The sequence below is a fragment of the Nomascus leucogenys genome, chromosome 10 (assembly GCF_006542625.1).
Source record: "Nomascus leucogenys isolate Asia chromosome 10, Asia_NLE_v1, whole genome shotgun sequence".
In the NCBI taxonomy this organism is placed as follows: Eukaryota; Metazoa; Chordata; class Mammalia; order Primates; family Hylobatidae; genus Nomascus; species Nomascus leucogenys.
This window is the reverse complement of record NC_044390.1, coordinates 35,342,707-35,369,487: the sequence shown is the minus strand read 5'-3', so window position 1 is coordinate 35,369,487 and position 26,781 is coordinate 35,342,707. Positions and strand designations below refer to the sequence as shown.

General features: G+C 39.8%; 1 protein-coding gene across 1 annotated transcript in view; it reads left to right on the top strand.

Moving 5' to 3' along the window:
• The window catches only part of MYRFL (myelin regulatory factor like), a 122,526-nt gene extending 96,031 nt beyond the window's left edge, over nt 1-26,495 (top strand). The window contains exons 14-25 of the mRNA XM_030819994.1: nt 1,073-1,236; nt 2,167-2,230; nt 6,987-7,072; nt 10,591-10,665; nt 10,761-10,813; nt 10,931-11,110; nt 19,932-19,994; nt 20,621-20,708; nt 23,152-23,226; nt 25,623-25,743; nt 26,021-26,095; nt 26,218-26,495. Of these exons, the coding sequence (XP_030675854.1) occupies nt 1,073-1,236; nt 2,167-2,230; nt 6,987-7,072; nt 10,591-10,665; nt 10,761-10,813; nt 10,931-11,110; nt 19,932-19,994; nt 20,621-20,708; nt 23,152-23,226; nt 25,623-25,743; nt 26,021-26,095; nt 26,218-26,304 (1,131 nt within the window). The 3' untranslated portion in view covers nt 26,305-26,495. The remainder of the gene's footprint in view (nt 1-1,072; nt 1,237-2,166; nt 2,231-6,986; nt 7,073-10,590; nt 10,666-10,760; nt 10,814-10,930; nt 11,111-19,931; nt 19,995-20,620; nt 20,709-23,151; nt 23,227-25,622; nt 25,744-26,020; nt 26,096-26,217) is intronic.
• Nucleotides 26,496-26,781: the final 286 nt, after the last annotated feature.

The following is a 26,781-nucleotide window of genomic DNA, read 5'->3' as shown; positions in this document are numbered from 1 at the left end:
CCTTGAACTCAGCCTTGGACCAGCCTCTCTGCAATTCAGAAAGTGCTGTGGGATTTTGAACTTGCAAACAGAGAGAAAGATAGGAGGAGAGGTCATGGGGTTGGGATGTTAGTTGATAAGAGCTTTCCAGGCTTTTTGTTATGGCTGAGAAATGGGCATATGTGTTCATATGACAACTGAAGTGTGTGGGTGGGGAAGAGGATGGCCTGGACTCTGCGTTTGGTTGGTCTCCCCTTTCTTTTTCTGATGTGTCAGTGACATTCTGTGAACAGGAAGAACTATGTGCTTTAAAAAAAAATTGCTTTTTTTTTAAGTTAGGCTACAATATAAGCAGTATACAATAGTTCATTGGATGTTGAAGCAGATATTGACACCTCAATAATTATCTTCTCATTTATAGATGAAGAAATGGAAGCACAGAGAGGTTATTGCATTTTGTCTGGAGTCTCACTTCTAGTAGGTGACAGAACTCAGAGAAAAGCCCAGGTCTTTGTTCCTTCTTCCCTCACATGAGCAATTTGATGCGTATTTTACTAGGGAGAACTAGAGTCATTTTCTAGGAATTTTGGTGGTGGACAGACAATTAACATTCAGAAGGCTGTTTTGACTTTCTTTTTTCTTCTTTATTATTATTATTTTTTTTGAGATGGAGTTTCACTCTTGTTGCCCAGGTTGGAGTGCAATGGCATGATCTCAGCTCACTGCAACCTCCGCCTCCTGAGGTTCAAGCGATTCTCCTGCCTCAGAATTTTAAATATGGAATAATGGCCATTGAAAATAAATCTTTCAATTCCAGATTTGCCAATGTCCTTCAGCTCCATTTTTGAGTTACAAGGTCGTATTTTCATTTTATTGGAAATTGAACAGAAGCAGTTTACTACACAGCCAGCAGTTTAGCAAGACCGTGTTCAGTTTCAAACCTCTCCAGATTTAACTTGAATGAACTTGAAGATGTGTGTGTCTGTAACCATTTTCAATGGTATAATCCAGCTGTCTTTGAATGGGCTGTGGACAGCCTTGTAGTGATTTCAAATTGTTAATTTATGCACTCTGTTTGATTTTTCCCTTTTAGGACCAGATCTTTATGGAAAATGTAGGTGCAGTGAAGCAACTGTGCAAACTAACTAACAACCTTGAGGAGCGAATAGAAGAGTTAGAAATATGGAACAGAAAGCTGGCCCAGCTAAAGCGGCTCAGTAGTTGGAAATCATCAGCCAGTGAAGCAAGCACAATCAGGTACATGCAGCCAGGATTGCCATAGAAATTTGGGGAAAGGAGAGAGTGAGCTCTTTCCAGAGTAAGATCAATCTAAATGGTCTTTTTGATCAAACAGCAACCGCTACTTTCTGATAATGAAGTCTGCATTTTTCTTTTAGAATATTTTGGAGCACAATTGTCTTATGTGATAACTTTCTTATTTTTTTCTGTTGCTGTTTTTTTGTTTTTGAGCCTGAGTTTTGCTGTTGTTGTCCGGGCTGGAGTGCAATGGCGCGATCTTGGCTCACTGCAACCTCCTTCTCCCAGGTTCAAGGGATTCTCCTGCCTCAACCTCCCGAGTAGCTGGGATTACAGTGCCCGCCACCATGCCCAGCTAATTTTTGTATTTTTAGTAGAGACAGGTTTCACCATGTTGGCCAGGCTGGTCTTGAACTCCTGACCTCAGGTGTTCCACCCACCTCGGCCTCCCAAAGTGCTGGGATTACAGGCGTGAGCCACCACGCCCAGCCCTGTTGCTGTTTTAAAAGTGGAAAAAAACCATGAGACATCTGTTTAGTAGCAGTTGTTATAGGAAGTGCTAAATTTTAGCATAAGGGTGGCTTATCCTTTAATGAGGAGAAGTGGTCATTTCTAAATTTAGAAAACCATGTTTGGTCCTCGGGGGAAAACTTTTTGTTATTTTTTTTTCAGTTGCTTAAGAAGGTAAATGTACATTTCCTGGGGTTTAGTTTTGAGAAAAAGAGAAATACAATGTTTAATTCATTCAGTTATACTTACTAAAGTTCCTTTTCACAAAAGGAACTCTCAATTGCCATGACTTTTTGTTTTCAAAATATCACTGTATTGCAAAACAAAGTCATATTGCTATGTTAGTGACAGCCTGGGCCTTTGTCATATACCTTCTGGAGAGGTATTTGAATAGTAACCAATTTTCTCTCTCTTTTAAAGCAAATCTAGCAGAGCCGTTAGTGCATCTTCTCCAAGAAGGGCCGTTCATAAAAAAAACAACAAGGTAAATAGACAAATTTACAATGAAAGGAAATGATGTTTTCTACTTAAAAAGTCTTTAGAGAAATCAGTCAAGAATTTTTTTCTCATTTATTTGTTGAGAAAAATCCCTAGTTTGCATCCTTATGTACTATATGTGTTTAAATATTAGCCCTCTAGTAGATATTAAATGGCTTTTAAAAGCAAAGTTTAGAGAAACGAGCACAGAATATATCAATCTCAGAATTATTATCTGCAAGTTTTTGTTTATGTTGTCCCCTTCAGGTGAAAGTCAGCAGCCTCGGCATACAGATGGCCTTGTGCTGCCAGATCTATGTACATGCCTTGACCCCCACCCCCTTATCTTTGGCTTTAGAGATCCCAAAGGGACTTTAGTTAATCCTCAAATCCCTCTTTTCCCTTTGATATTTAGTACTAAATATGCAAATGGAAGAATAGGTATTTACTTGCTGGCAAAGGTTAAAATGTGATGGTTTTATTAGTGAATAAAGAAAGCATTTATTAAGTAGGATAGTATTTATAGTTAAAGCTAAGGTTAATCATTTATTAACTTGAAGGACACCCTCTCCATCACAGAGAAATATCAGTAAGGGAGAAGTTGCAATACACCCTTTCTAGCGGCACTTTGTAAGTAGCTACAAAACTCAGCTTGCTCCCTCTGATCCAGCAGTGGCCCAAAGGTGGCCCTTCCCTGGGGAAGATATCCATGACCTTAAATGACACCCTATTAAAGGTTGACTTGATGCTTGTGCCACTGCCTCAGTTTACTCTCTACTCCTCATGCTATACTGTGTTGAATTATTCTAAAAGGATTCAGAAAGAGTTCAAAATTCTTCTACTAAATGCGAGCAAAGTATTATGCAGCTGACAAGCTCCTTAGTGTATTGACAAACACAAATACCCGGGTAAAAATACACATAGAAGTGCTCTGGGACAAGTAACTCAACCACACTGGGAAACAGGGACAATTATAGTATTTACAAAGATTGTTGATGGAATTTAAATAGGGATTAAGGGAGCTAAAGCTCTCTGCACAGCACTCAGCACATAGTAGGTTACTCAATAAACACAAAACACGAATGTAGGAAAGGTACCCTTTGGACTAAACGGTTTTCAGTGGGACAGAGGGAATGGTATCCACATCCATGGCAGCCCTGATAGGTACAGTTTGGTCACCTGCAATCTGTGTAGCTCCCATCTTGCAAAATAAGAGGTTCTCTTTATTTTGCAGTTATCTCAGAATATTAACTAGAATATATGGCCCATGAGAGCAGGCCCTGTGTCTGCCTTCCTCACTCTCATGTCACTAGGGACTAGCACATAGTAGGCACTCAAGAAATATTTATCAAATGAATACATGAGTGGAGAGCCCAGTGTGAAAATATTCCCAGAAGTATGACAACTTAAATTAAAAAACATTAAGTGGCTCAGTGTCTTGGTTATGTGGGTGGGGTGTAAGCTGGGGTGTGGTCCCAGGGTCAGGGACTCATATAGGCCTTAAAGAGCACCCGTTCAACTCAGAGACCTCTTGCTGTCACTGTAGAGGGCATGTGGGAGGCAGAAAGGATGAGTCAGGTCTCTTCTAAGGAATTGCATTGTAGCCAGGGAAGATTGGAAAAAAATACAAAGAACAGTTGTACCTGGATGTCATCAATGCTGCAGAGGCTCAGAGTGTCAGGAGGTTTATGAGAGTTGAGCCTTAAAGGAGGAGTAAGCTTTGGGTAGACAGCAATGGAATTGAAGGAGAAGTTATAGATGGAATGGCATAAATGAAAGTCTGGTGGCTAGAACTGGCTTCCTTGAAGGGTTAGGTGGGAGTTGTTTAGGGAAGATAGTGGAAGATAAGGCTGAAAATAAAGAAGCCATGAAGGCATTTTGAATAATAACAATATCTAAGTTGTATAGTTTCCTTTCTTTAAAAACAGATAGTAAAAAGGAGGCAGCATAGCATTGCGGTTAAGAGCATAGATTCTGGAGCCAATTTTTGTGGGGTTCAAATTCCTGGCTGTGTGATTTATTAGCTGTGTGATCTTGAGTGAAACTTAGCCTTCCCGTGTCTCATTTTCCCTATTTTTAAAATGGAGTTGATAAAGGTACTTGCTTCATAGTGTTGTAGAGGATTATTGTGAGGATTAAATAAATTGATATTTGTAAAGCACTTAGAAGGGTGCATGGCACATAGAAAGTGCTGCATAATAGTTTGTTATTAATGTGTTCAAACTCAATATTTTAGTGAATCTCATTTCAGACTTGTCCAGGGAGCTCAATAAAATACAAATAACCGAAGTGCTTGCTCCCTCTGTGCTGAACTGCTAAGAGATCTGAGCTCTTCCTGTGAGGTTGACTTTTCATTCCATGCCACCACCCATCTCCTAGTTGTCCTCTGTTCCTTGGGGACTCTGTGGGTCATTGAAATGCTTGTGTGTGAGTGGGGAGTGGTATTCTGGGGTAGGGTGGGGGTCTTGTTAATGAGCAAATTGATGCTATGAGCAGTTAGTGGGTCTTACCAGGTGGTAAGAAGCCTGGCTGGGCCCTGCCTTTACTTCCACACAGCTCCCAATGCTGGCCAAGATGGTGTTCATTCTGGAGGAAGATTGAAGTCTCCCGATGTAGCTCTCATTCAGTCGGTAGGGTTCCTCTTTTTTCCCTCTCTTTCTCCACCTCCAAGAGGTAGGTGGGTCATTCTCACTATAGGTAGGACTCAGGATGAGATAGGAAGCTCCCCAGCGTTCAAATAAGAATTCACTGACTATTTGGAGGAGGAGAGAGAAAGGGAAAGAATGAAGACGGCTGGGCATGGTGGCTCATGCTTGTAATCCTAATACTTTGGGAGGCCAGAGTGGGTGGATCACTTGAGCCCAGGAGTTCAAGACTAGCCTGGACAACACAGTGAGACGCCATATCTACAAAAAATTAAAAAATTAACTGGGTTTGGTGGCTACAGTTGCAGTTACTAGGGAGGCTGAGGTGGGAGGATGGCTTTAGCCCAGGTGGTAGAGGCTGCAGAGAGGCAAAATTATGCCATTGCACTCCAGCCTTGGTGACAGAGCAAGACCCTATCTAAGAAAAAAAAAAAAAAAAAAAAGAACATGGATAAATACATTTTATTGTCCTACCTCTTACAGGTTCCCAGCCCCTACTCTCCCCCAGATAAAACCTATTAAATCAGAATTTTACATTTAGGGCATTTAGGGTTTTCTCAAGCACCATAGTAATTCTATGCACACCTTAATTTGAGAGCCATTACACTGTTCATTGGATATGCCTAATAACTCTGAAAAGTAGGCAGGCATTATTTTATTATTCCTATTTTATTGATAGAGAAAATGAGGATCAATAACATTTAGATAACTTGAAGACTCAACTCCAGTCTGACTCCAGGTCTTAGGCCATTTCTCTATATTAGGTCAAAGGATTTTGAGGAAAAGCATGGAGACTTAAAATAATTCAGCAGCTGTGGGGGTAGGTTGAAGGGGAAAGCACTTACCCTGAGACTAATCCTGTTTAATTCCAGTCAATTCAACAAATTTCATTGAGTTTCTTCTCTGTGCAGTACACTATTAAGATGTCCTCAGAACAGTTTCTGTGAGACCTCAGAACAGTATAAACCATTGACTTCTTGGTCATCAGAGCAGCTTCCAGCTGTACTTACAGATGACTCAGTTACAATAGCCTTAAGGGTCTGTGTACTTGATAAAAATGGTATAGGGAATCCTATGCCCCTACCCTATGTTACATTGAAGAACATTTGCTTTAGTCAGATAACTAGCCCACTAAATTAAACAAAGAACCAATTTAAAATTATTACCACCTTATTCTACCCAATAAATTAAACCAAGAACCAATTTAAAGCTATTACTTCCTTATTTTAATACCCTACTAACCAAAAGCATGACTCTATCCCACATCCCCAGAAGAGAGCGGACATAATACTCCTTATTGCATTTATAGGAAACTCATATTTAAGTAGCACCTCATTTAAGTGGGCAGAAAACTTCTCCTATCTCTTCAGCCAGATTCCCCAGCAATTCCACAGCTGTTATTCTGCAGCTCTTGGCCTGTTCCCCATATGCAAGTTTTTATGCCAATATGTATCAGTCCTAAAGTTTTGTCTTATTCACGTCCTGGAGACTATAATTTACTAATTTTCATGTCTCCTATAGTGTTGTACATAACATTGCTCAATAAATATTGTTGAATGAATATGAGAATAAATAAGACACAGGCCCAGAGATATCTGTATATACAGGTGACAAATTGAATACTGGTGTTATAATTTTAAAAAGTGTTTAGTGGGATTTCATTCTATAAAAACCTTTTTCACCATTTGTCATGATACCTGAAATCATTCCATTGGAATTCATCTCTTCATGTCTTGAAGATCTTTTGATTTTCAAAAGTATCCTACTCAAAGAGATAGACATCTGTGGTCTGACAACATCTCATCTCAGGTCCCCGTTTCTCATAAAACTGCAAAGATAAGTGCCCAATGAATGGCAAAGATCATTGTCTGCAGGATGTCTGGGAAAAGGGAGATTGCTGTAGCTTGGAATTTCAAGGAAAGGGAGGTACTTGAGATAGACTTTGAAAGAATGTTATTTTCAGAGAGTCAGGGAGGAGGAAAGAGATGTAAATTGAGGCAAGCACTCAAACTATCCCAAGAGAGCAGCAAATACCCCTGCTGGGAGCAATTCTCCAGGCTCCCTTCTCACAGTTAGAGTTGCTAATTTATCACTGCTCATTACTGAACCTTTTTATAGGTTTATCTTTCAGGAAAAAGACAGGCGTGTCCTAACTGGGTTTTCCAGACCTTGGTTATAACTCTGATTGCTGTGATGGCATTTTGGTAAGAAAAAGTTCACTGTTATGCCATGTCAAGCTCTTTTGTTCCTTCCCATATTTCTTTTATCACATATGAACTGGGGACTGGTCTGTTTACTTTGAAGACAAGAAGCCCTTTAAACTAGACACTGAACTTTGATAGCATAGAAATGAGGGAACCCTTTCTGAAAACTCTTATTTTGAAGAAAAAAGCACAGGCTTTCTGCCTTAAATGTGACATGATTTTTTTTCAATTAACTGCTATGTTTAGCAGCAAACTGTGCCTTTCGTGTGTGTGTGTGTGTGTGTGTGTGTGTGTGTGTGTCTGTGTGTGTGTGTCTTAGCTTTGCAAACAAAGAATTTTCTCAAACGCTGTTTTCTTTTCTGTTGACCTTGGAGAAAGAAGTAAATAGGAAATCAAGTATAATCCACTCTCCCCTGGTCATTCATATTTATGGTAACTCTTCTGGATTCTTCAGTGAAGACTTTTCACTAAAGGGACACCAAGATATACCATGTGATGGAATTGTAGCCAAATCTACTAAGCAGTTAAACCAAGCAAATACAGTGAGGACAGCAGTATTTGCTATGCGAATTAGGCGACTTTTGACACCATCCCCGCCTCTGCAGCCCGCAAAGGTGGGAGGCAGCTTTTGCTAGAATGCAGGGCCCTTTCTCAGGCCTCTAGGCTTCTGCTGCTATGATTCCCCTCCCCCACCACACTGGGCCTTTGAGACCTGGTCATCTTGCTGTGTTCTCTTGCCTGTCTTCTCTGGGCCTTTGAGTGCACCTGTTTTTTTCTTAGTCTAACTATTCATATGGTGAAAGAGTATTTATCTGTCACTCAAAAAATGCTTTGTTAGCATGGGAAAGGACTGGCTTCTGGGGCCTGTCTTAGGGGAGACAATTATTCTCAGGGGCAAAGCAAGCTGTGGTCTCAAGGTGCTTCTAGTTCCTTGACCTAAATCAGCGTCCTAGCTACAGAAGATAGTGTAGCTTTATCTGTGCCCTTCTTGTTCCCTAGTGTTTTTGCTTTTGACTTGCTACTGCCCACTGTAGGGAGATACCCAAGTATTTGACACCACTACCTAGAATTCCCATTAGAAACCTTTGCACTTTTCCTATTCTCCCAAGTGTGCCTGTCTTCTCCTGCTGGGATTCCCAACTCAGGAGAGTGTGAACCTCTATCTTAGTGGACATACTTAGCATTCTCTAGAGACACAGATTCCCAGCCCAGTGGAAAAGTTATAAGAAGTCTAATTGTAAGGTAAAGAGACTGCTTTTTAAACATGCTTATTAGATCTTATTATTTCCAATATTGTTTACCACTAAGACTGTTGATGGTAGGTATTGGGTTTATTATCTTGCTTCTGGCCTGTGGTATACCTGAGTAGGGTCAAAACCAGGGTTTGCCCCCAAAGAATGGAACAGATGTCCATTTCATTATATGGTCCTAGAAGTTTTCTGGGCTATGCGTTGAGGCAGATGCTGGACACAAATCATAAAGAATATTTTAGAATTGGAATGGGGAGATGGAGAGTGGGAGAGTTAGGAGAACAAAGAAGGAGAGACAGGACTTTTCTCAGCCTTTTTGCTGGACTCACAGCAGTGGTGCCCCACCTACTTGGCCCACTGTGCTCAGCTGAGTGGGAGCACATGAGAGAGTGAGTGCAGGATTTGGTCGGCCACTCCAGGTGCTGACACAGGAGCAAGCTCCATGCAGGGCTCATGGCCAGTCCAGGCATGTCACCCCAAGGGGAATGTGGCAGTGCCCTGGTAAGGGTGCCTGGGACCCTGAAGCCCCAGAGGGGGTGTTAGTGTGCTAATTAGTGCTTTTAGCTGTGCCATCTGCAGCCCAATGAACAGCAGAGTATTAGCAGCTCAGTTGACCCCTGGCTTTGTCACATGGGGCAGCTGCCCTCCACTGGTGAGGGCAAAGGGCCAGTGATACAGCCTTTCTGGGTACCCATGCTCGGTGAGTCCCAAGCTGTTGTCCAGCATCTGAGAAGAATGAGGTCATGCTGATGATTGAAGGGTGATGAAAGCAGAGAATTTTATTGAGCAAAGAAAACAGCTCTCTGCAAAGAGGGGAGCTGAAAAAGGGACGGAAAGTTCAGATCATCTTCCCTGAAGTCTGGTCGTCTCTTCCCTGAAGTCAGGTCGTCTCTTCCCTGAAGTCAGGTCATCTCTTCCCCAAATTCAGGTTATCTCTGTCTCTACTGACTGAGTCTGGTGTTTTTATAGGCACAGGATAAGGGCGGGGCAGGCCATAGGTAGTATTGGAAGAGGCAACATTCGATTGGTTGAAAGGCATTATTCAGAAAGACCCACTTGGGAGAGAGTGAGAAAACAGGAATAGAAGTTCTCACTCTGGGCTGTGGGTTTCAGGCTGTTTTTGGCTTGAAGGTGGGGTTTCACTGGGGACCCAACCCTGTCTGCCTAGGATTTCTCTGCCTCCTGCCTCTATTAACTGGACCACAGCAAACGGTTGCCACGATGACACTATAAACTCTATCTGACAGCATCTTTGGGGTTCATCATTACTTTTCCCAGGCAGGGCTGTGCCTGCTGGGCAGCAGCCAGCTGCTGCTGAGAACACTTTGGGAATTTGTTCTTTATAAGCACATATGGCACATGTGTATCCTAATGATGGTAAATCCAGCACCTTTGATGAGAAGCAAAATAATGAGGAGTCAAGTTTGGGGAACCAGGTGTGAAGTCAAACTGGCAAGAAGTCAAGTCAGGTAACTCTTTCAAGCCTAGCACAAAATGGAGCTGTAAAGCCATCAGCAGACTTTCTGTGTGACTTGTGAGAGGGTTCTAAAGATGTCCCCCAAAGAGGAGAACACTAAATATTTGGATGCATGAGGATTGTTGGGAATAGCTTCCTGAGGCTTGGAACTCTTAAGGAAAGCTTCCATTTATTTATATAAGTTCCGATGATGGGGGAGAAGACATCCTCATTATTTTGAAGTCTCAGTGTGGAAACAAATACTTTCTTGCAGTTCTTTTCCTTCCTCTGACCTGTTCAGTGTATCGTGCTCGGAAAAGACAGGCAGCGGGAAGGAAGATGTCAGAGAAGCAGCCAGAGGGTTTGGCATCCACAGCTGACTAGACCTGTGCCGCCTTCCATCTCCCAACGCGACAGTCCCAATGCCCTCCACCAGTGGGATGCAAACTGTGCTCTGACTCTTTTCTGCAAGGAGCAGTTGCCTCCAGCAACTTACATGCTTCCTCTTGTAATCTTCCACTAGTGACGGGCACCTCTGAGACAGCTTGCCAGGGCTGGGGGGCTGCTCTGTGGAAAAATCCATCAGCATGGAATACCCCAGGAGCCTCTGAGCTCCAGGAAGCTGAGGGCTTTTTCTCTCCAGGGCAGAAAAGCATAACTATGCTGGTTTCCATGGTGTTTCTGTCAGCCGTGGCCATCCCCTCCCCGCTGCTCCCATCTGTGTGGCCTGTGAGAGTACATCTCTGGCCAGCTGGATGTGTGAGATATATCTGGAAACAAATCTGCCACATAATGCTTTTTTTTTTTGACAGTGCTTTGACGATAGTTGCCCTTTATATACTTAGCTTAAAAGATCAAGACCAACGTGTCCCAAATCTCCCTCCAAGGTGAGAGTTCAGTTCAATTTTCTGGCCTAAAATTCCTTTGGAGAGAAGGATTTTTGCAGGCCTCTTTCATTCATCATTTCATTCTTTTTCTCCAGCAATATCACAAGCTCTCAGGAGCCGGCTCTGCTGCCCACAGCCTCCTCCTCAGGTAAAGGCTTCACATTCCTCACCCTCAAACCCAGTTTCAAGTGAACCATCAACAGAAGAAACCAGCCTTTCAGGTTAACCTTCTTGCTTCCCCTCCCCCCTGCCCAATGCCTTGCAGCATCTAATACATCCCTGGCAACCACACCGGCCTCCTTACAAGTACCCGAAATTACTTTCTGTGAAATCCTGCCATGTCAGGAGACTTATTGCTGCCCCATCCGGGGAATGAAAGAAGTCTTTTCAAGTCCTGTGCAAAGACAATCTGAGGAGAAGGAATTCCATCAGAGGCGATGGTCAGGTAAATGATGTTCAAAGAGAAACAACTAGAGCTTTGAACTTGAGGTTGTTTTTCTCATCACAGTTTGCTTAGATGATCATTAATGGTTCCAGATAATGGTTCCACGCTTCTATTTGGGGTGGCAAAATCTTTAAAACACAAATACACAAAGTGCCAATCATCTGTAATATTGAGTTCCTTGCCCAAGAATGAAATTTTGGTTGATTCAAGTACTTATAATTTTCACCAAGTGAAAGGTTCTCATTTGTCCACTGCCAACAAGGATAGTAATAGTAGCACAAGTGAAGTAATTACATGCACGTGGGTGGATTTTTTTGGCTGATTTAGAATTTAAAAAATGATGTGGTATCTGGGCTCTCTGCCCAAACCGACTAGGGCAAAATGTAAGAGACTTTGGAAACTCTAATTTAGAGTTCAGGGTGAGATTTAAGGCAGTGAAAAACACAAGACTGGCATTCCACTTTCAGAATAACCTTTCCTTCTTCCTCCTAGGGACACACACACACATACACACATACCAATGTTATTCAAGTAACAGAATTTTCATGGTAAAAAAAAGTATAGAAACTTAATCAAGGGCTGCAAGTGTAATCATATCCATAAGATTACATACAAGTCTTCCAAATGTATACTAATTTATTATTGTTTTATAAATTTTATTCTATATATACATATTAATAAATAGTAATATTAATGATGATGCTAATAAGGATACATATTACTATGGCTTATTGATTAGGATACTGTCATAACAACAACTCTTAAATAACAGTGGCTTCTTATGGCAAAAATTTAATTCTGACTCACTCTATATATTAAATGTGAATCAAAAGAGGGTTCTTGGTCATCATGTCATCTAAAGTCCAGCTGATGAAGATTCCATCACAATAATTATTTCCACAGTCTCCGTAGTAGTGGTAAAAGAACAAGGCAAATTATGTACTGACTCTTAAAGCTTCCACCTAGGTATAACACATGTCACCTCTGTTTATACTTTATTGGCCAAAGCAAGTCACATCACATTGGTCATGTCTAATTTTAAAACGGATGGGGAAGAACAGATCTAACATGTATGGAGAAGATGAACCAGAATACTTATAAGTGGTGCTAATGGCCTACATAGAATATGGTCAGTGGTTGAAATGTTGGGGTGCAATGTAATTTCCTTTCCCTTTTGACATTATTGCATATCCTAGTCTTGGTTAAATAACTTTTACAAGTTGTCATCATCGTCATGATTATCTTGTTGTAATGAGGTATTACTCTATGCAAGGTACTGTCATAAGTAGTTTACATGAGTAAATCATTTAGTCTTCACAAGCCTACAAGCGAGGTGCTATTATTATCCCAATTTTTTTTCCAGTGAGGAAGCTGAGACACAGAGAGTTCTTTCACTACAGCAATAGGAGGCAATGAGCTTTTCTCATGAAAACTATTTTTGATTGAACTTAGGAGCAGATGCATCACTATAGAGTAAAACTAAAAGCTTCATTTTAAAGAAAGGAATTCATCTCAGTCATCTTATTCTCAATATTTTTAAATATGAAAAAAATCTAGAACTATCACAGAAATCCCCAAGGCTTTTATCCCTTGTGAAAGCACATGGAACCTTGTGGCTGGTAAACACTTTTCTTACCTGGGGAGCCCATGCTAGAGACACTTGATGTTCTTTTCTCAAAGCGGTCCTCAGAAGAGACCATCTCACCTATGAGAGATGTACTAATAACAGATCCTGAATAGGAAGATTTCGTAGACTGGTCCACTCTTCATTTTCAAGGGTTTCTTGACCCCTGAACAAGTTCATTCCTGAAGTAACCAGCTGTTCACATCAAGGGAATGTAGTCATGTGCCACATAATGATGTTTCAGTCAACAATGGACCATATATACACTAGTGGCCCAATAAGATAATAATTGAGCTGAAAAATTCTTATTGCCGGGTGACGTCTTGGTGATCCTGACCTTGTATAGGCCAGGCTAATGTGTATATTTGTACTTTAGTTTTTAATGAAAAGGTTTAAAAGTAAAAAAAAAATTTATATAGAAAAAGCTTATAAATAAAGATATAAAGAAAGAAAATATCTTTGTACAACTGTACAATGTGTTTGTATTTTAAGCTAAGTGTTATTACAAGAGTCAAAAAGTTTTTCAAAATTTAGAAGTTTATAAAGTAAAAAAGTTATAGTAAGCAAAGGTTAATTAGAAGAAAGAAAATTTTAAAAATAAATTTAGTATAGCCTAAATATATGGTGTTTATAAAGTTTACAGTAGTGTCCCAGGCCTTCAGATTCACTCACCGCTCACTCACTGATTGACTCAGAGCAACTTCCAGCCCTGTAAGCTCCATTCATGGTAAATTCCCTACACAGGTGGACTAGTTTTTGTCTTTTATACTTTATTTTTTACTGTACCCTTTCTACGTTTAGATATATTTAGATACACAAATACTTACCATTGTGTTACAATTGCCAACAGTATTTACAGTAACATGCTGTACAGGTTTGCAGCCAAGAAGCAATATAGCCTAGGTGTGTAGTAGGCTATACAATCTAGGTTTGTGAAGTTCACTTTGTGATGTTTGTACAACAATGAAATTGCCTAATGACATATTTCACAGAATCATGTAGTTAAGCAATGCATGACTGTATTGGGAAGAATAGCCCTTATTAAACCAGATCAAGGCTTGTTGCTCTCTGTGACAATACAGAATTTTCATGTTAAAAAAATTATAGAAATTTAATCAAGGGCTACAAGTGTAATCATGTCCATAGGATTATATACAATTCTTCCAAATGTATACTAATTTATTATTGTTTTTAGAAATGTTCCCCTAAAAACAATAGCCTAGAAACAAGATGAGTGTCTGCTCATCTTGTTTCTATAGCTGTGTAAACTTCTAAAGAAAGAAGTGATTCCTAAGGAAAGAAATTTGCTCCATGGTGCCAGGCTGTGTCCACCTAGACAAAACTAACAGCTTCTTTGACTACAAATGAAATTTATGTTCTGCCTTACTAGGCTCTGTGATACACTGGGAAAGTTGTTCCCTCTTCCTTTTGTCAACTGGAGAAAAATGGAAAGAACTCAAATGTTTGATTCACTTTTGTCTTCAGAAAACCCAAGAACTTTTGGAGATTTAGTCACAGAATCTCAGAGAACAGCTACACAAGTGGCACCTGACTTTTTGGCCCTAAGAATCCACTATAAGCCTACTTTTACAATGATGTGATTGAGAAAATACATAAAGAACAAATGTAACTATAAGTTCAGTTAAGCTTTTAACTGAATTGTTTTTATTACTCCAACAGTGGTGTTTGAAAAATAGTACAAATCTATAGGAGATATGTTGCTTTTCAAGTCTACAGACAACACCACAGACCCCTTTATGCAATCACCCAAGGTTCCAAGGACCCCATGTCAGGAGAACTGCTGATTTATACCAAATTACCCATTTTGCAGCTGATAAAATGGAGGCACTGGACCTTGCTTAAGATTCCTCAGTTGAGTTTCTAGAGAAGTTGGAATTGAAATCTGGGTCCCCCACTTCCCTGTCCTGGATTCCTTCCCATTTGCCATCCTGCCTCCATTGATTTGGACATGGGCTGTGCATGTACCTGAGATTAACTCTAGAAGGTGCAGAAAGTATCCACTCTATGGCCCCTTCTGCCTCCTCCTGGCAAGTTTGCCTCTGTCCATTGCAATGTCCCTGATGTGGGATATTTTGGAGTCTGAGCAAAGCTTCTTCTCTTCTGTTGCTGGTTTACTCTTCCCCTCTGTTCAAGGTACTGTATAACACCAGGCTTCTAAATACAAAAGAGGAGAAGTGTAGGAAAGTATTCTTTTCAGCCAGGTGTTTCTAAGGCATTAAAGACCAATTAAAAATTAAGGAACAAAAATAAAAAAGAAATTCGAGAGTAACAAAAAAAACTTAGAAAAGCTCTCAGTGGGATGCAGAGTAATATCTAACAGTTTACTAAACCCCTAAACACATTTATGAGCCTCCTCCCTGAGGAGTAAGACTATAATAAAATAAGTGAAGGGAAATCAGCATTTTTATGACATGCTGAGCTCATGTCATTATTCTTCTTTTGGACCAAAATTGATCGTATCTGTGTAAAGTGTCTTTCAGAAAGGTTATCTCTCCCTCTCCCCCTCACTTAATAAAAAGTTTGGGTAAGACTACTCAGGAGGTGGAAAGTGAGTATTTTGGAATATTGAGCTTCTACTCTAAGGAACCATCTGAATGTGATGAATTAGATTTTAATCCATGGAACCAGTAAAGATTTAAGTAGACAGGGGAGTTAGATATTAAAAAGTAAAGAGCCCGTGGAGAAAAGCATCTGTGGAATTCTATAGAATATATTAGAGTTGGTGAAGATTTAAAAAAATATCTGGAATTCATGCTCATTTTGTTTTGGAGGCCACGACTCTGAGAAAAGTGAATGGCCAGAAGAAAATGGTCCCCTGTGTTAAAGGACTCAGCCATTGACTGGTGGGGCTCATTGGCTTCTTCATAGCATATGAGTCTGGTTCAGTGAAGGGAAGAGAAAGGTATCCAAGATGCTGTACTGGACTCAGCCACCAACACAGTCTTACAAGTAGTGCAATATACACCTTCTACCATGACAGGAGTAGGCTTTTGTTGGGCACCATCCTAAATCTTTACTCTCCAGAAGTTTCTAATTTAGTTTATTGGGAGAGCTGATCTACCAATTGTGAAATGTATCTCCAACTTTATAATGAAAACCACAGGGGATGTACTATATGAAGCTTATAATGAATATCACTGGAAGGCATTTGTAAAATGAGATCAACCCTAGAAGGTGCTGAAAGTATGCCTTTATGACTTCCTGTATGACTACTGGAAGATTTATGGTTTTCCTATAACCAGGCTTTCAGAGTCAAATAGTCTTGTTTCAGAGAAGTGTCAAATGGAAGGTGTTTTATGGGAGATTTAAATTGTATTTCTTGCATTTGAAAAATCATTTTTATAATTCTGATCTGCAAGATTATCTTTCCTCATTCCCACCTATTTATTGCTGTTTTTTTTTTTAAAAAAAAACCTTACCCCACCAGGTACTCAATTGTATTCATAGGGTTCTATGTCTCCAGGACCTGAAAACACAGTTCTGTGGAATAAGACAAATCTGTAGTTCTGTTGCCAGAATTTATAATGAGCTCTTTTTCTGCAAATTCAGCAGGCAAGTAGGACAAAAGGTAGGAGAAGAAGACACAGGATCGAGAAGTCCTGGTTTCCACTTCTCTTTATGCCTCATTTGCCTTGTAAATTTACAACCTTCTGTGGAAGCAGTCTTAAGCAAAACTAATAGTAGAGAGGTGTTTGAAAATTATTACTGGAATAGCTAGAATCTGAGAAATCTGGAGGCCTTTTTGGCAGCATAAATGTTTACATGTAAAGGAAAATAAATATTCAATTTTCTAGAAACTCCTCATATATCAGGACCCATTTCTTCTTAATGGAAAGCACCATGTTGGGCTCAGAAACTTGTCCTGCCTCCCAGTTCTGTCTTGCTTCCTTTTGCTAATAGAGTAAAGGAGTCTAGCTTCCCATGTTCATTCTCAGCATCCCTCTGCACCCTTCCCCTGGGAACTTTCCCTGTGAATGTGTAAGAGGAAAGTTTCTTAGAGGTTAAATTGGTCTTCCCTCTTCTTTTCCTTACTCTTTGCCTGGCTCTCTTCCTTCCATCCTTTCACCCGTATTCATTGAGCACCACTGTGAGCCCAGCATTACCCTATCTGGGATACAACAGTGAACAGGATGTAGTCTTCAAGGAGCCCACAGTTAGGTGAATGGGTAAGTAAACTAGTCCTTCCACCTAGTAAGAGGAGTTATAACCAGGATAGGGATGTTTAGGAATGATTGTCCCCAATTATTGTGTACTATTGCTTTTGCTTTCTATCCTGAAATTGGATACTGAAACTTGAACATAGATCTAAATCTGCAAATTAAAAAAAAAAAGACTAGCAAAACTTCATAAAGTTATTTTGTTAGCTGTACTTAGCAACCCACTAAATGATTGCTTTCACTATCTACTTTAAAAAGATACATTAAAAAATAGCCTTAACAACATTCATCTGAATAGTTACCTTTCCAAAATTGCATTTAAAATGCCTTTTGGGTGATGACAGGAGCCTAGCCACTCCCTGGGCTCCCTCCCTACAAGCCTGCCCTGACCCCACACCAGCAGCCTGACGCCTCCTTCAGCTGGCTGCATCTCAGGCCTTACTTTAGACCAAGCTTGTCCAACCCGCAGCCCATAGGCCACATGCGGCCCAGGACGGCTTTGAATGTGGCCCAGCACAAATTTGTAAACTTTCTTAAAACATTATGAGAATTTTTTTTTGGAATTTTTTTTTTTTTAGCCCTTCAGCTATCATTAGTGTTAGTGTATTTTATGTGTGGCCCAAGATAATTCTTCTTCCAATGTGGCCTAGGGAAACCAGAAGATTGGACACCCCTGCCTTAGACTTTAAGCTCAATTTTTTTCCTACATGGATCACACTTCACATTTTCCCAGAATAGCAAAATTGTGGACTCTGGAATCAGATGGTTTGAATTGGAAACTCTTTATTCCTATCCACAAGCTGAGTCCTTAGTGCCTCACTTAGCTTATCTGTCAAGCGGGGATAACCTCACTCTTGGACTTTTTGTAAGGCACTCAGAACAATGTTCAGTGAAGAGTAGGTGTTAACAAATAGTAGGTGTAATTATCATTGTTATCCTCCAATGCAAAAATATATGTCCCACAGGGTTTCCTCTAACATTTCATATTCAAGTTATTAAGCAATTGGGAAGTCATGCTCAATTTTTCTTATAAGTTTTGCTTATCTTTAGAGACCACAAACTCTATTTGTATGAAGAAGATTAATGTTTCATTATTTTACTGTAGGGATAGTTTTGTTCCTATTTTTCTTCATTTTTACCCACTCTCTCCACTGCCCTTGAACTATTCTCTATTTTAACAGGATATATTAAGGAGCAGAGAGGTCACAGAAGTAGGCAGGGTTGAAAAACCAACAGGGACCAATATACATTTGATACTAGACCCTGGTGCTACCTGGACTCAACTCTAAAGGGATTATTCCATGAAACAGTCCATCTCCTATCTCCATGCTTTCTCCTGGGATCTCCAGAAGTAATTCTTTCTCCTTGCTAGTGTCCAGATGTTATATTTTTTTCATAGCCTTTGCTTTCACTCAGAAAAATAAATATGACTAATGAGTATGTCCCTATTCCTTTGCAACTTCATATGAGCCAGGCTTCAGTTGAGCAGAGAAGTTGACTTTAGGGCCTGTTATACTCACTCAAGAAGTAGTATCAGGATCAAAAGAAAATCAACAGGAAGGCAGATGCTAGCTCAATAAAAGGGAAAACTGGTATTTAGCATTGCCCAGCAGAAGAATGGACAGTGAGTCCCTTGTCACTGGAGGTGTTCAAACAGAGATTCCTTGGTTATTTATTTCTTTTTTTACATTAGCGTGTGTGATCCTGAGATAGCAATACTAAGATGGAAAAAAAAAGAATCCAGATAATCTAAAGATAATAATTTCAATTAACAATGTTCATTCACAAACTAGATAGGAAAAAAAACTATCATTAGCTTGTCATTAATCAAAGAAAGATGATTTCCGTAGATTGAGCAAGACATTATGCCAGGGGTTGCAGAGGATTCAAAAAATGTTAGTAGACATTCCCTATTCTGGAATTGTCAGGAAAGGGCAAAAATACATGAAAAGTTAAGTAATAATACAGAGGTAATATGCCCTTCAGTATGGTGACAGATATATCACTGATTGATGACTTCATTGATGGTCTGGTAATAAATGCTATGGCATTGGAAAGGAGGGATCTGTGAGCTGCAGACCTAGTTGGAGATGGTTTCTTAGTCCACTTCGCTGTCGTAACAGAATACCACTGACTGGGTGGCTTAAACAACAGATATTTATTTTCTCACAGTTCTGGTGGCTGGAAGTCCAAGACCAAGGTGTCAGCAGGTCTGATTTCTTCTGAGGCTTCTCTGCTTGGCCTGCAGATGACTGTCAACTTGCTGTGTCTTCACATGGTCTCTCCTCTGTGCACACATAGCCCTAGGGTCTCCCTGTGTGTCCTAATCTGCAATTTTTTTTTTTTTTTTTGAGATGGAGTTTCACTCTTGTTGTCCAGGCTGGAATGCAATGGCGTGATCTCGGCTCACCGCAACCTCTGCCTCCTAGGTTCAAGTGATTCTCCTGCCTTAGCCTCCCGAGTAGCTGGGATTAGAGGCATGCACCACCATGCCCAGCTAATTTTATATTTTTTAATAGAGACAGGGTTTCACCATGTTGGCCAGGCTGGTCTTGAACTCCCGACCTCAAGTGATCTGCCTGCCTCAGCCTCCCAGAGTGCTGGGATTACAGGCGTGAGCCACCATGCCTGGCTCCTAATCTTCTGCTCTTACACGGACACAGGTCAGATTGTATTAGGGCCCAACCTGACAGCCTATTTTTAACTTAATCACTGCTTTAAAGGCCCTATCAACAAACAGTCACATTCTGAGGTACTGGGGGATAAGGCTTCACTATCTGCATTTGAATTTGGTAGCTGGGAAGGGGACCCAATTTAGTCCATAACAGATGACTACTTGCAGAAGGAGGAGAATAAACTAGATCTATAAGAAACAGGATAGAGATTAGATGGGTTGAAGGATGAGAGACAGAAAGGGTGGGGGAACACTCAACTCACAGAGATGAACTAGGTCACACATGGGGTTTCTTCTCTTCTCCTGAACAAGCCTTCAAGATTGACAGACTTATTTCCTTTTCAGAAGACAAAAGCAAATCAGTTTTGGCAAGAAATGCACTTAGCGGCCCTGACTGGGAGAGTGACTGTAAGTTGACATTTAAGTGACACTATTCTTTGGCTTTGTGGGGCCAGGCTGACTAACAAGTTGTAAAAGCATTGCCGGAGTGAGGAGCAGGGACAAAGGCTGCAGCCTGTCTGCCACGTATATCCATGGGACTGTGTGTTATAATCGATGCCACCCTAACCACTAATGAGGCATTAGAAATGGTCACTCATTGTCAGACAAGTTGTGGTTGATCTCCATGGATGTTCATAATTTATTTGAACTTCCTGCCCTCTTCTATTCTGACTCTAGTTTTAGTTTTTTTTCTGGTTTCTGAAACAGATTGCATTTCATGTTGCGCCTCCATTTTCAATAAATTTTGATTTCGTAGGATTTCCATGGTCCAGAAATTGTTTTGAATGTTATAGGGGATGTTTATTGGAGCCTGAGTTTTTATTAGTTTTTCTAAAATGTACTATAACCCCCCAAAAAGCCTTCTCCCCTTCCTTTTTCTCCTGTTTTTTTTTTCCGTTTGACTACAAATGGAATCTCTTGACCTGGGAAACTCTTACTTCCCATTCTGTAATTTGAGGACTGTGGCTGGAATACAATATTCTTTTCCCTTTCAGAAGAGTTTATTTTCTTTTGTCTATTTCTTCTCAATTCAGGGATTGATACAACTATCAGTTCTATTCAGATTATGGAAATCCAGCAAATAATAGATCATCAGTATTGCAGTCGAAGCCTCCAGTGCGGGTAGGTAAGCCTCCCCAGCATGCCCTGGTTGTTTCTGGAATTTACCCATGGCTGTGGGTTTTTAAGACTGCTGTGGAAGCTAAAGCTACATGATAAAATCAATGTGTGCTTACATTGCTCCTTAAGTGAAAACATCTTTATTACATGGTGGGAGAAGGAATCATAAAACGGTTGGTATTAGCAAATGTCAATAAGCCACGGCCCTAGTGATTCCAGTCTCCTGGTTTAATGGATAAGTCCAAAGCAGCTCTGTTGCTGACTCTCTGAGGGCACACATCAGGGGCACAGAGCTGCCAGTTAATTTTATAGACGAGAAAGACATTGTTGCTGATGGCTCCAAGTTACAAGTGAGCTGACATTTGTATATTTTAATAACTAGGGATATCATTATTTTAATTGCTGAAAAAATATAACTTAGCTTTTCAGATATGAGGAAAAAATCAGATATGGCAAAAGTTATCAGAACATCCATCTCCAGTGTAAGGTAATGATACATCTAGAAGCAGAGGGTGCAAGTTGCTTCAAAGAGTACAGTGTGCCAGTTGTAGGGATTAAGAATGGAGAGGGCTGGGCATGGTGGCTCACACCTGTAATTTCAGCACTTTGGGAGGCCGAGGCAGGAGGACTACTTGAGCCGAGGAGTTCAAGGTCAAGACCAGCCTGGGCAACGTGATGAGATCCTGTCTCTCCAAAAAAAAAAAAAAATTAGCTGGGCATGGTGGCACACACCTGTGGTCCTGGCTAATTGGGAAGCTAAGGTGGGAGGATCTCTTGAGCCCAGGAGGTTGAGGCTGCAGTGAGCTGTGTGTTTGCACCACTGTACTCCAGCCTGGATGACAAAGTGCAACCCGGACACACACACACACACACACACACGGAATAGGGGAGTTATTTTTCTTAATTTGATAACTGTTTCTTAGGCACCTGCTAGATTAAAGGCAAGGCCTGTAATTTGAACTAGTGTCACAAATCCTGTGGGTTTTCAGCCTCATTTCTTTTCCAACCTGATATAATCTGGGCTTTAAGTTGATGGCTGTGAGTTATAAAAGTAACATGTATTGTGCTTTATGATTTGTTTATGACCTCTATGTTCATTATTTCATTGAATTCTCACAAAATCCCTATGAGGTTGGTATAATTTATCCCTGTTTTGTAGTTAAATTTCAGTTAAGCTTGAAAAAGTTTGCCTAAGATCACCTATAAGTGGCAGATACAGATACTAATTAATGTGGTAACACGACATAGTGAAGAGTCAGATGATTCAAGTTCAAGTCCTAGAACTTTGACAAGATGTTTATTCTCCCCAAATACCCATTTTTCAGCTATAAGATGGGGATACTTTCAAAACTGAGTTGGGTTGCTGTGAAGCATGCAGATAACGGGAGAGACATCTTAGGAAATGAATTCCATTTATCTAAGCTTCCCCTAGTCAAACAAACTGCTCCTGATCCCAATGCAGATCTTTCTATTTTAAAAAATACATCGATTTACTGAAATAACACTGTTCTCAATTTGGTGTGCAAGTTGCACTCTTATTTTTTTCAGCTGTATTGAGGTATAATTGACAAGCAAAAATTGTTTATATTCAGGGTATATAATGTTTCGTTTTGTTGTAATATACTTATCCAATGCAAAATGCAAGATCTTTCCATTTGCTTTACTTTTGCTTTTTACCTTTTTAGCAACTTAGTTTAGCATTACTTAAAAATAAAATGACTGACTCTTTTTCCCATCAATCTGATTTTAAGTTGTTTTTCCATGTAATTCAAGGGATGGTCAGGTCATAAGGAGAACTTGTTTTAGAGACAATACGTCTTTTTGCTGGAGTTTTTCATTACAATACTAATCAAAGGAATTTCCCTTTTATCCAAGTATCTCTCTGAAAGGTGTGGGGGGAATCTATGTATAAGCATTTGTCTTGCAATCTTCTCCATTACTAAATGGTAATTAGAATTATAACAATTTTAGCAGATTCCGATTCTAAAAGTACCTGATATTTCCTCCCAGTGTTGCTCAAAATGGAGTGATTTAGGGTAGAAAAAATGTATTTATTATTCTAGGGGCATTGTTAGTTTGAGCCTTTGCCTCATTTGTCTTCAGAAATCTGTGTCTCTTTAAAGGGGACTAAAGTCATTTCCTGTGTGAAAAAGCCATTTCTTGGTCTAGGATTTGACTTTCCATCATTGTTTTTTTTCTGTGTGTTCTAAAAAACTATAACTTTTTATGGTATATTTTATATTAAGACCTGAAAGAGATCACTCTGAAATTTGGCAGGTATATCCTAAAAACAAAAAACATGATACCAGGCTGAACTCAGTTTTCTATATTTATTATTTACTATATAATATTTCACAGTTTTTATAGTATATAATGAGTAGCAAAAAGGCCTTTGAAGACTTTCTTGCATATTTTGATTTGTGGTTTTATTTTTTTCCATAATTAGATCTGGAAATTATAATTACAATATTCCTGTTAATAAACACACACCCACCAATGTCAAGTTCTCTCTGGAAATAAAGTAAGTGCATGGCTGTAAAAAACAATTTCATTTTTATCATTAGTTGAATATCAAGTCTGGATTTACTTCACAATTTGGTCAGTACATTAAGAGGCAGAAAGCTATCAGTTTGTGTTAACTAATGATGGTTTGAGAGGTGGCCCACTTGAGGGAAAGGTTTTCAAAATGAGGGCTATGATCATCCAGGCTTTCTTCAGGGAACAGAAGGGCCCTAACCTCTATACCCATGCCTGTAAGGTGGAAGTGATTTTGGTTTGATGCTCACAAGCTATAGACTTCCCCTGACTCTCTCACTCGGTGAGAGAGAATTGGAATGGGAACAAGAGTAATAACATGCCCCCGATGGGAAGATGCACAGCTCCCGGTAGCAATGTTAATGCAGACACCACTCCTATTTTCCAAAAGACAGAAAAAAAAAAAAAAAAAGGAACGAGAGTTTGGAATTGGACAGACCAGGGTACAAGGATTCTGTCACTTACTAATTCTGTGATCTCGGACAAGCCACTTATCTTCTTTGAGCGACCGTTTCTTTATCTGTAATATAAGTATTACATTACACCATAGCACATAGAGCTGCTGTGAGAATTATTAATGGTGAAATTGATAACTGCCATTTGCTGAGCACAGACTATATGCTAGACTTCAGTACTGGGTCATAAAATCCTCACAGCAACCCTCCCAGGTTTTTTTTTTTTTTCCTAGTTTATATTTTTGAGATGGGGACACTTGGGTTTAGAGTTTCAGGATACATAAAAAAAAAAAAAACAAAACACATTCCGAAAATCACAGGTAGTAAATGATAGAGCTGGGCTTCAAATTCAGTTCATCCTCTCAGCCATCACTGTCCTGTCCTGCCTCCCCAGTGAGATGAGACACGTAAGGACACTGCCCTTTCCTGACACACAGTAAGCACACAATAAATGGTAGCTTTTATTAGGACTACCTTTCCTCCCAAATCACAAAACTCTAACTTAACCTATTCTTATCAGATATTTTAAATGATTATGGCACTTAAAGACTTTCCACTAAAAAATTATGCAATGAGCTACTTTCCATGAAGATAAATGGTTTTTTGTGTCTCTTGATTTTAGTCTCTCCTTTCCATCCCCCTCCACATTTCCTTTCTTCTTCCCTTCCTTTTCTATCACTCTTTCCCTTCCCTCTGTCCTCCCCTCTCTCCCTCTGCTTGTCCAGCTCTGTTTTCCTCCTCCATCCTTCACCACATGCCTTCTGCCTCTTCCTCCGTCTTACTCAGCCTTCATACTCTTTTTCTCATCAACTTTGCCTCTGTGAGGAACCAATGTCACTCAACCCAACTGCTTGCCTTGGAAAGGTTTCTTTTAAGCAGCCAATATTTTGTGACTCAGAACATACAATATTTCAAGGCAGAGCAAAAGCTAAATGTACTATTCTTATAAACTGAAAGTACTATTATCTAGCACTCCTTGAGTAACCTGGAATAACATTTTCTTATTCATTTTTAGCTTTTAGTGGAAGGAAATAAGGTTATATGCTATGTCCCCTGAAGTGGCAGATCACCTTGAGCCGCTAAATCAGGACTTTTAGTTTAAAAACCATTTTTTGTAAAATGGATAACTTAAAAATAACACATATACTCAACTGAGATTGTAGGTTGCCCCAACTTGTGCAAAAGGATTGTTCCCAAAGACAAATAGATCTCATCCTCTTGATAATGATTAATGGGCCAACCTCCAGAGAAGAAGAACCATACTTTCTTGTAGACTTTCAACTCTAATAGCTTTAAAATCTAGTGATTTCTGATAGGACTCACTCCCAAACTCCTACCTGTATTTATTTGCCTTTTTATTTTAAACAATATCTGCCTAGACCCAGAATTTGCAAAATCAAAAATCCTGAAAGCTTCAGATAAATGCAAACTCAGTGCCAGTAGAAAGAGAAGGAATATATTCAAAAATTATTAAAAATACATATGGAGATAAGTTTTGATGTGAGTCGATATAAGTCATAAGATTAGGTTTTAAAAACTATCATACACAGCCAGGCTAACGTCTGTAATCCCAGCGCTTTGGGAGGCTGAGGCGTTAGGGTTGCTTGAGCCCAGGAGTTTGAAACCAGCCTGGGCAACATAGCGAGACCTTGACTCCATAAAAAAAAAAAGAAAAAGAAAAGAAAGAAAAAAAGAAACCATCATATACTATTTCGGTAGCTATCTGAGATTGGATTTCTTTTTGTAGTAATGAGATGCAAGCTGGCCTATTGGCGTCAGTGAGCTTCGTGTGATACAATGCCTATTGTGAACTTTGAATGGATTTCCAATTTACATTCCCATTAGACCCTCTTCTTATCAAGGTGTATCCTAGTGGAAGCTGGTAACTGCTTTTTCAGGTGCTCTTTCTTTTCTTTGTCTGTTGAAGCACAACAGAGCCATTGATAGTCTTCCAGTGCAAATTCACCCTTGGAAATATATGTTTCCATAGTAAAAGGGAAACCAAAGGCATGGAAAGCCACAGAGAATTCTCCCAGGAGATGACACAGGTAATGTTTTCTGCCTCCTCTGTTCCCTGCTGAGAGAGGGATACTTTGAGCAAATTGCCAGTGTTTTCCCTCCCTGGCCAACCCTAGTCACAGGGCCTGGCTCAGCCTCTTCCTTGTGTCCTTATGAAGCTGCCGACTATTCTAGCAACACCCATCAAAAGCTGTGATCCCGATACTTTTCCTACAGTCATTGAGGAAATGCTTTTTCAGCCTGTACTCTTTCCTACTGACTGTCAAATGCGTGTACGAAATGGATCCTCTTTTATTCATTATTTAGGGATATCAGCACATTTGGAGCCTCCCTGTAGCCCCATTTTCTGACAGCATGTTCCATTTCCGCGTAGCTGCACCGGTAAGCTTGCTTTTTCTTTTTCTTTTCAGTGAGAAAGAAATTGAGCAATAAAAAAAAAAAAATCACTTTAACCACAGTTAATTTTACATTAATCTTCCTCTTTTTTTCTCCTTTTCTGACAGGATTTAGCTGACTGTTCAACTGATCCTTATTTTGCTGGGATGTTCTTCACTGATTACTTCTTTTACTTCTATCGACGCTGTGCCTGATTTGTTCAAGTTTGGGGACTTTACCAAAGAAAAATAGGAATACATTTAACAGAAACCGATATCCTCTTGCAACTTCTTTTTTCTTCTTTGTAAAACATTTACGTTTATTGCTGAAGGACTTTTTCAGGCTTTAGCTTCCAACAGTTTTGAGACATTAATGAGGAGAATAAAATGTTTGCTGAAACTTGAAATAATGTGATGTTTGATTTTGCCATGACTATGAAGAAAACATTTCCTGGAGGAAACAGTTCTGTTGAATTTAAAAATACTGTTCCTGGTATTAAGGAAGTCGTGAGCTCAAAATAAGTAGGTCTAGCCTCTACTTTGTTTTAATGTATTTTAAAGCTTTTGAAAAAACCAAAAGGGCCATGTCGACTTTGGCCCACTAAACATAGACTCTTGAGAATGTGTAATATGGTATGTGGAGGAGTTGTGGGGGGTGGTATCAGATGCTGAACTCACATTTAGGCAAATTGT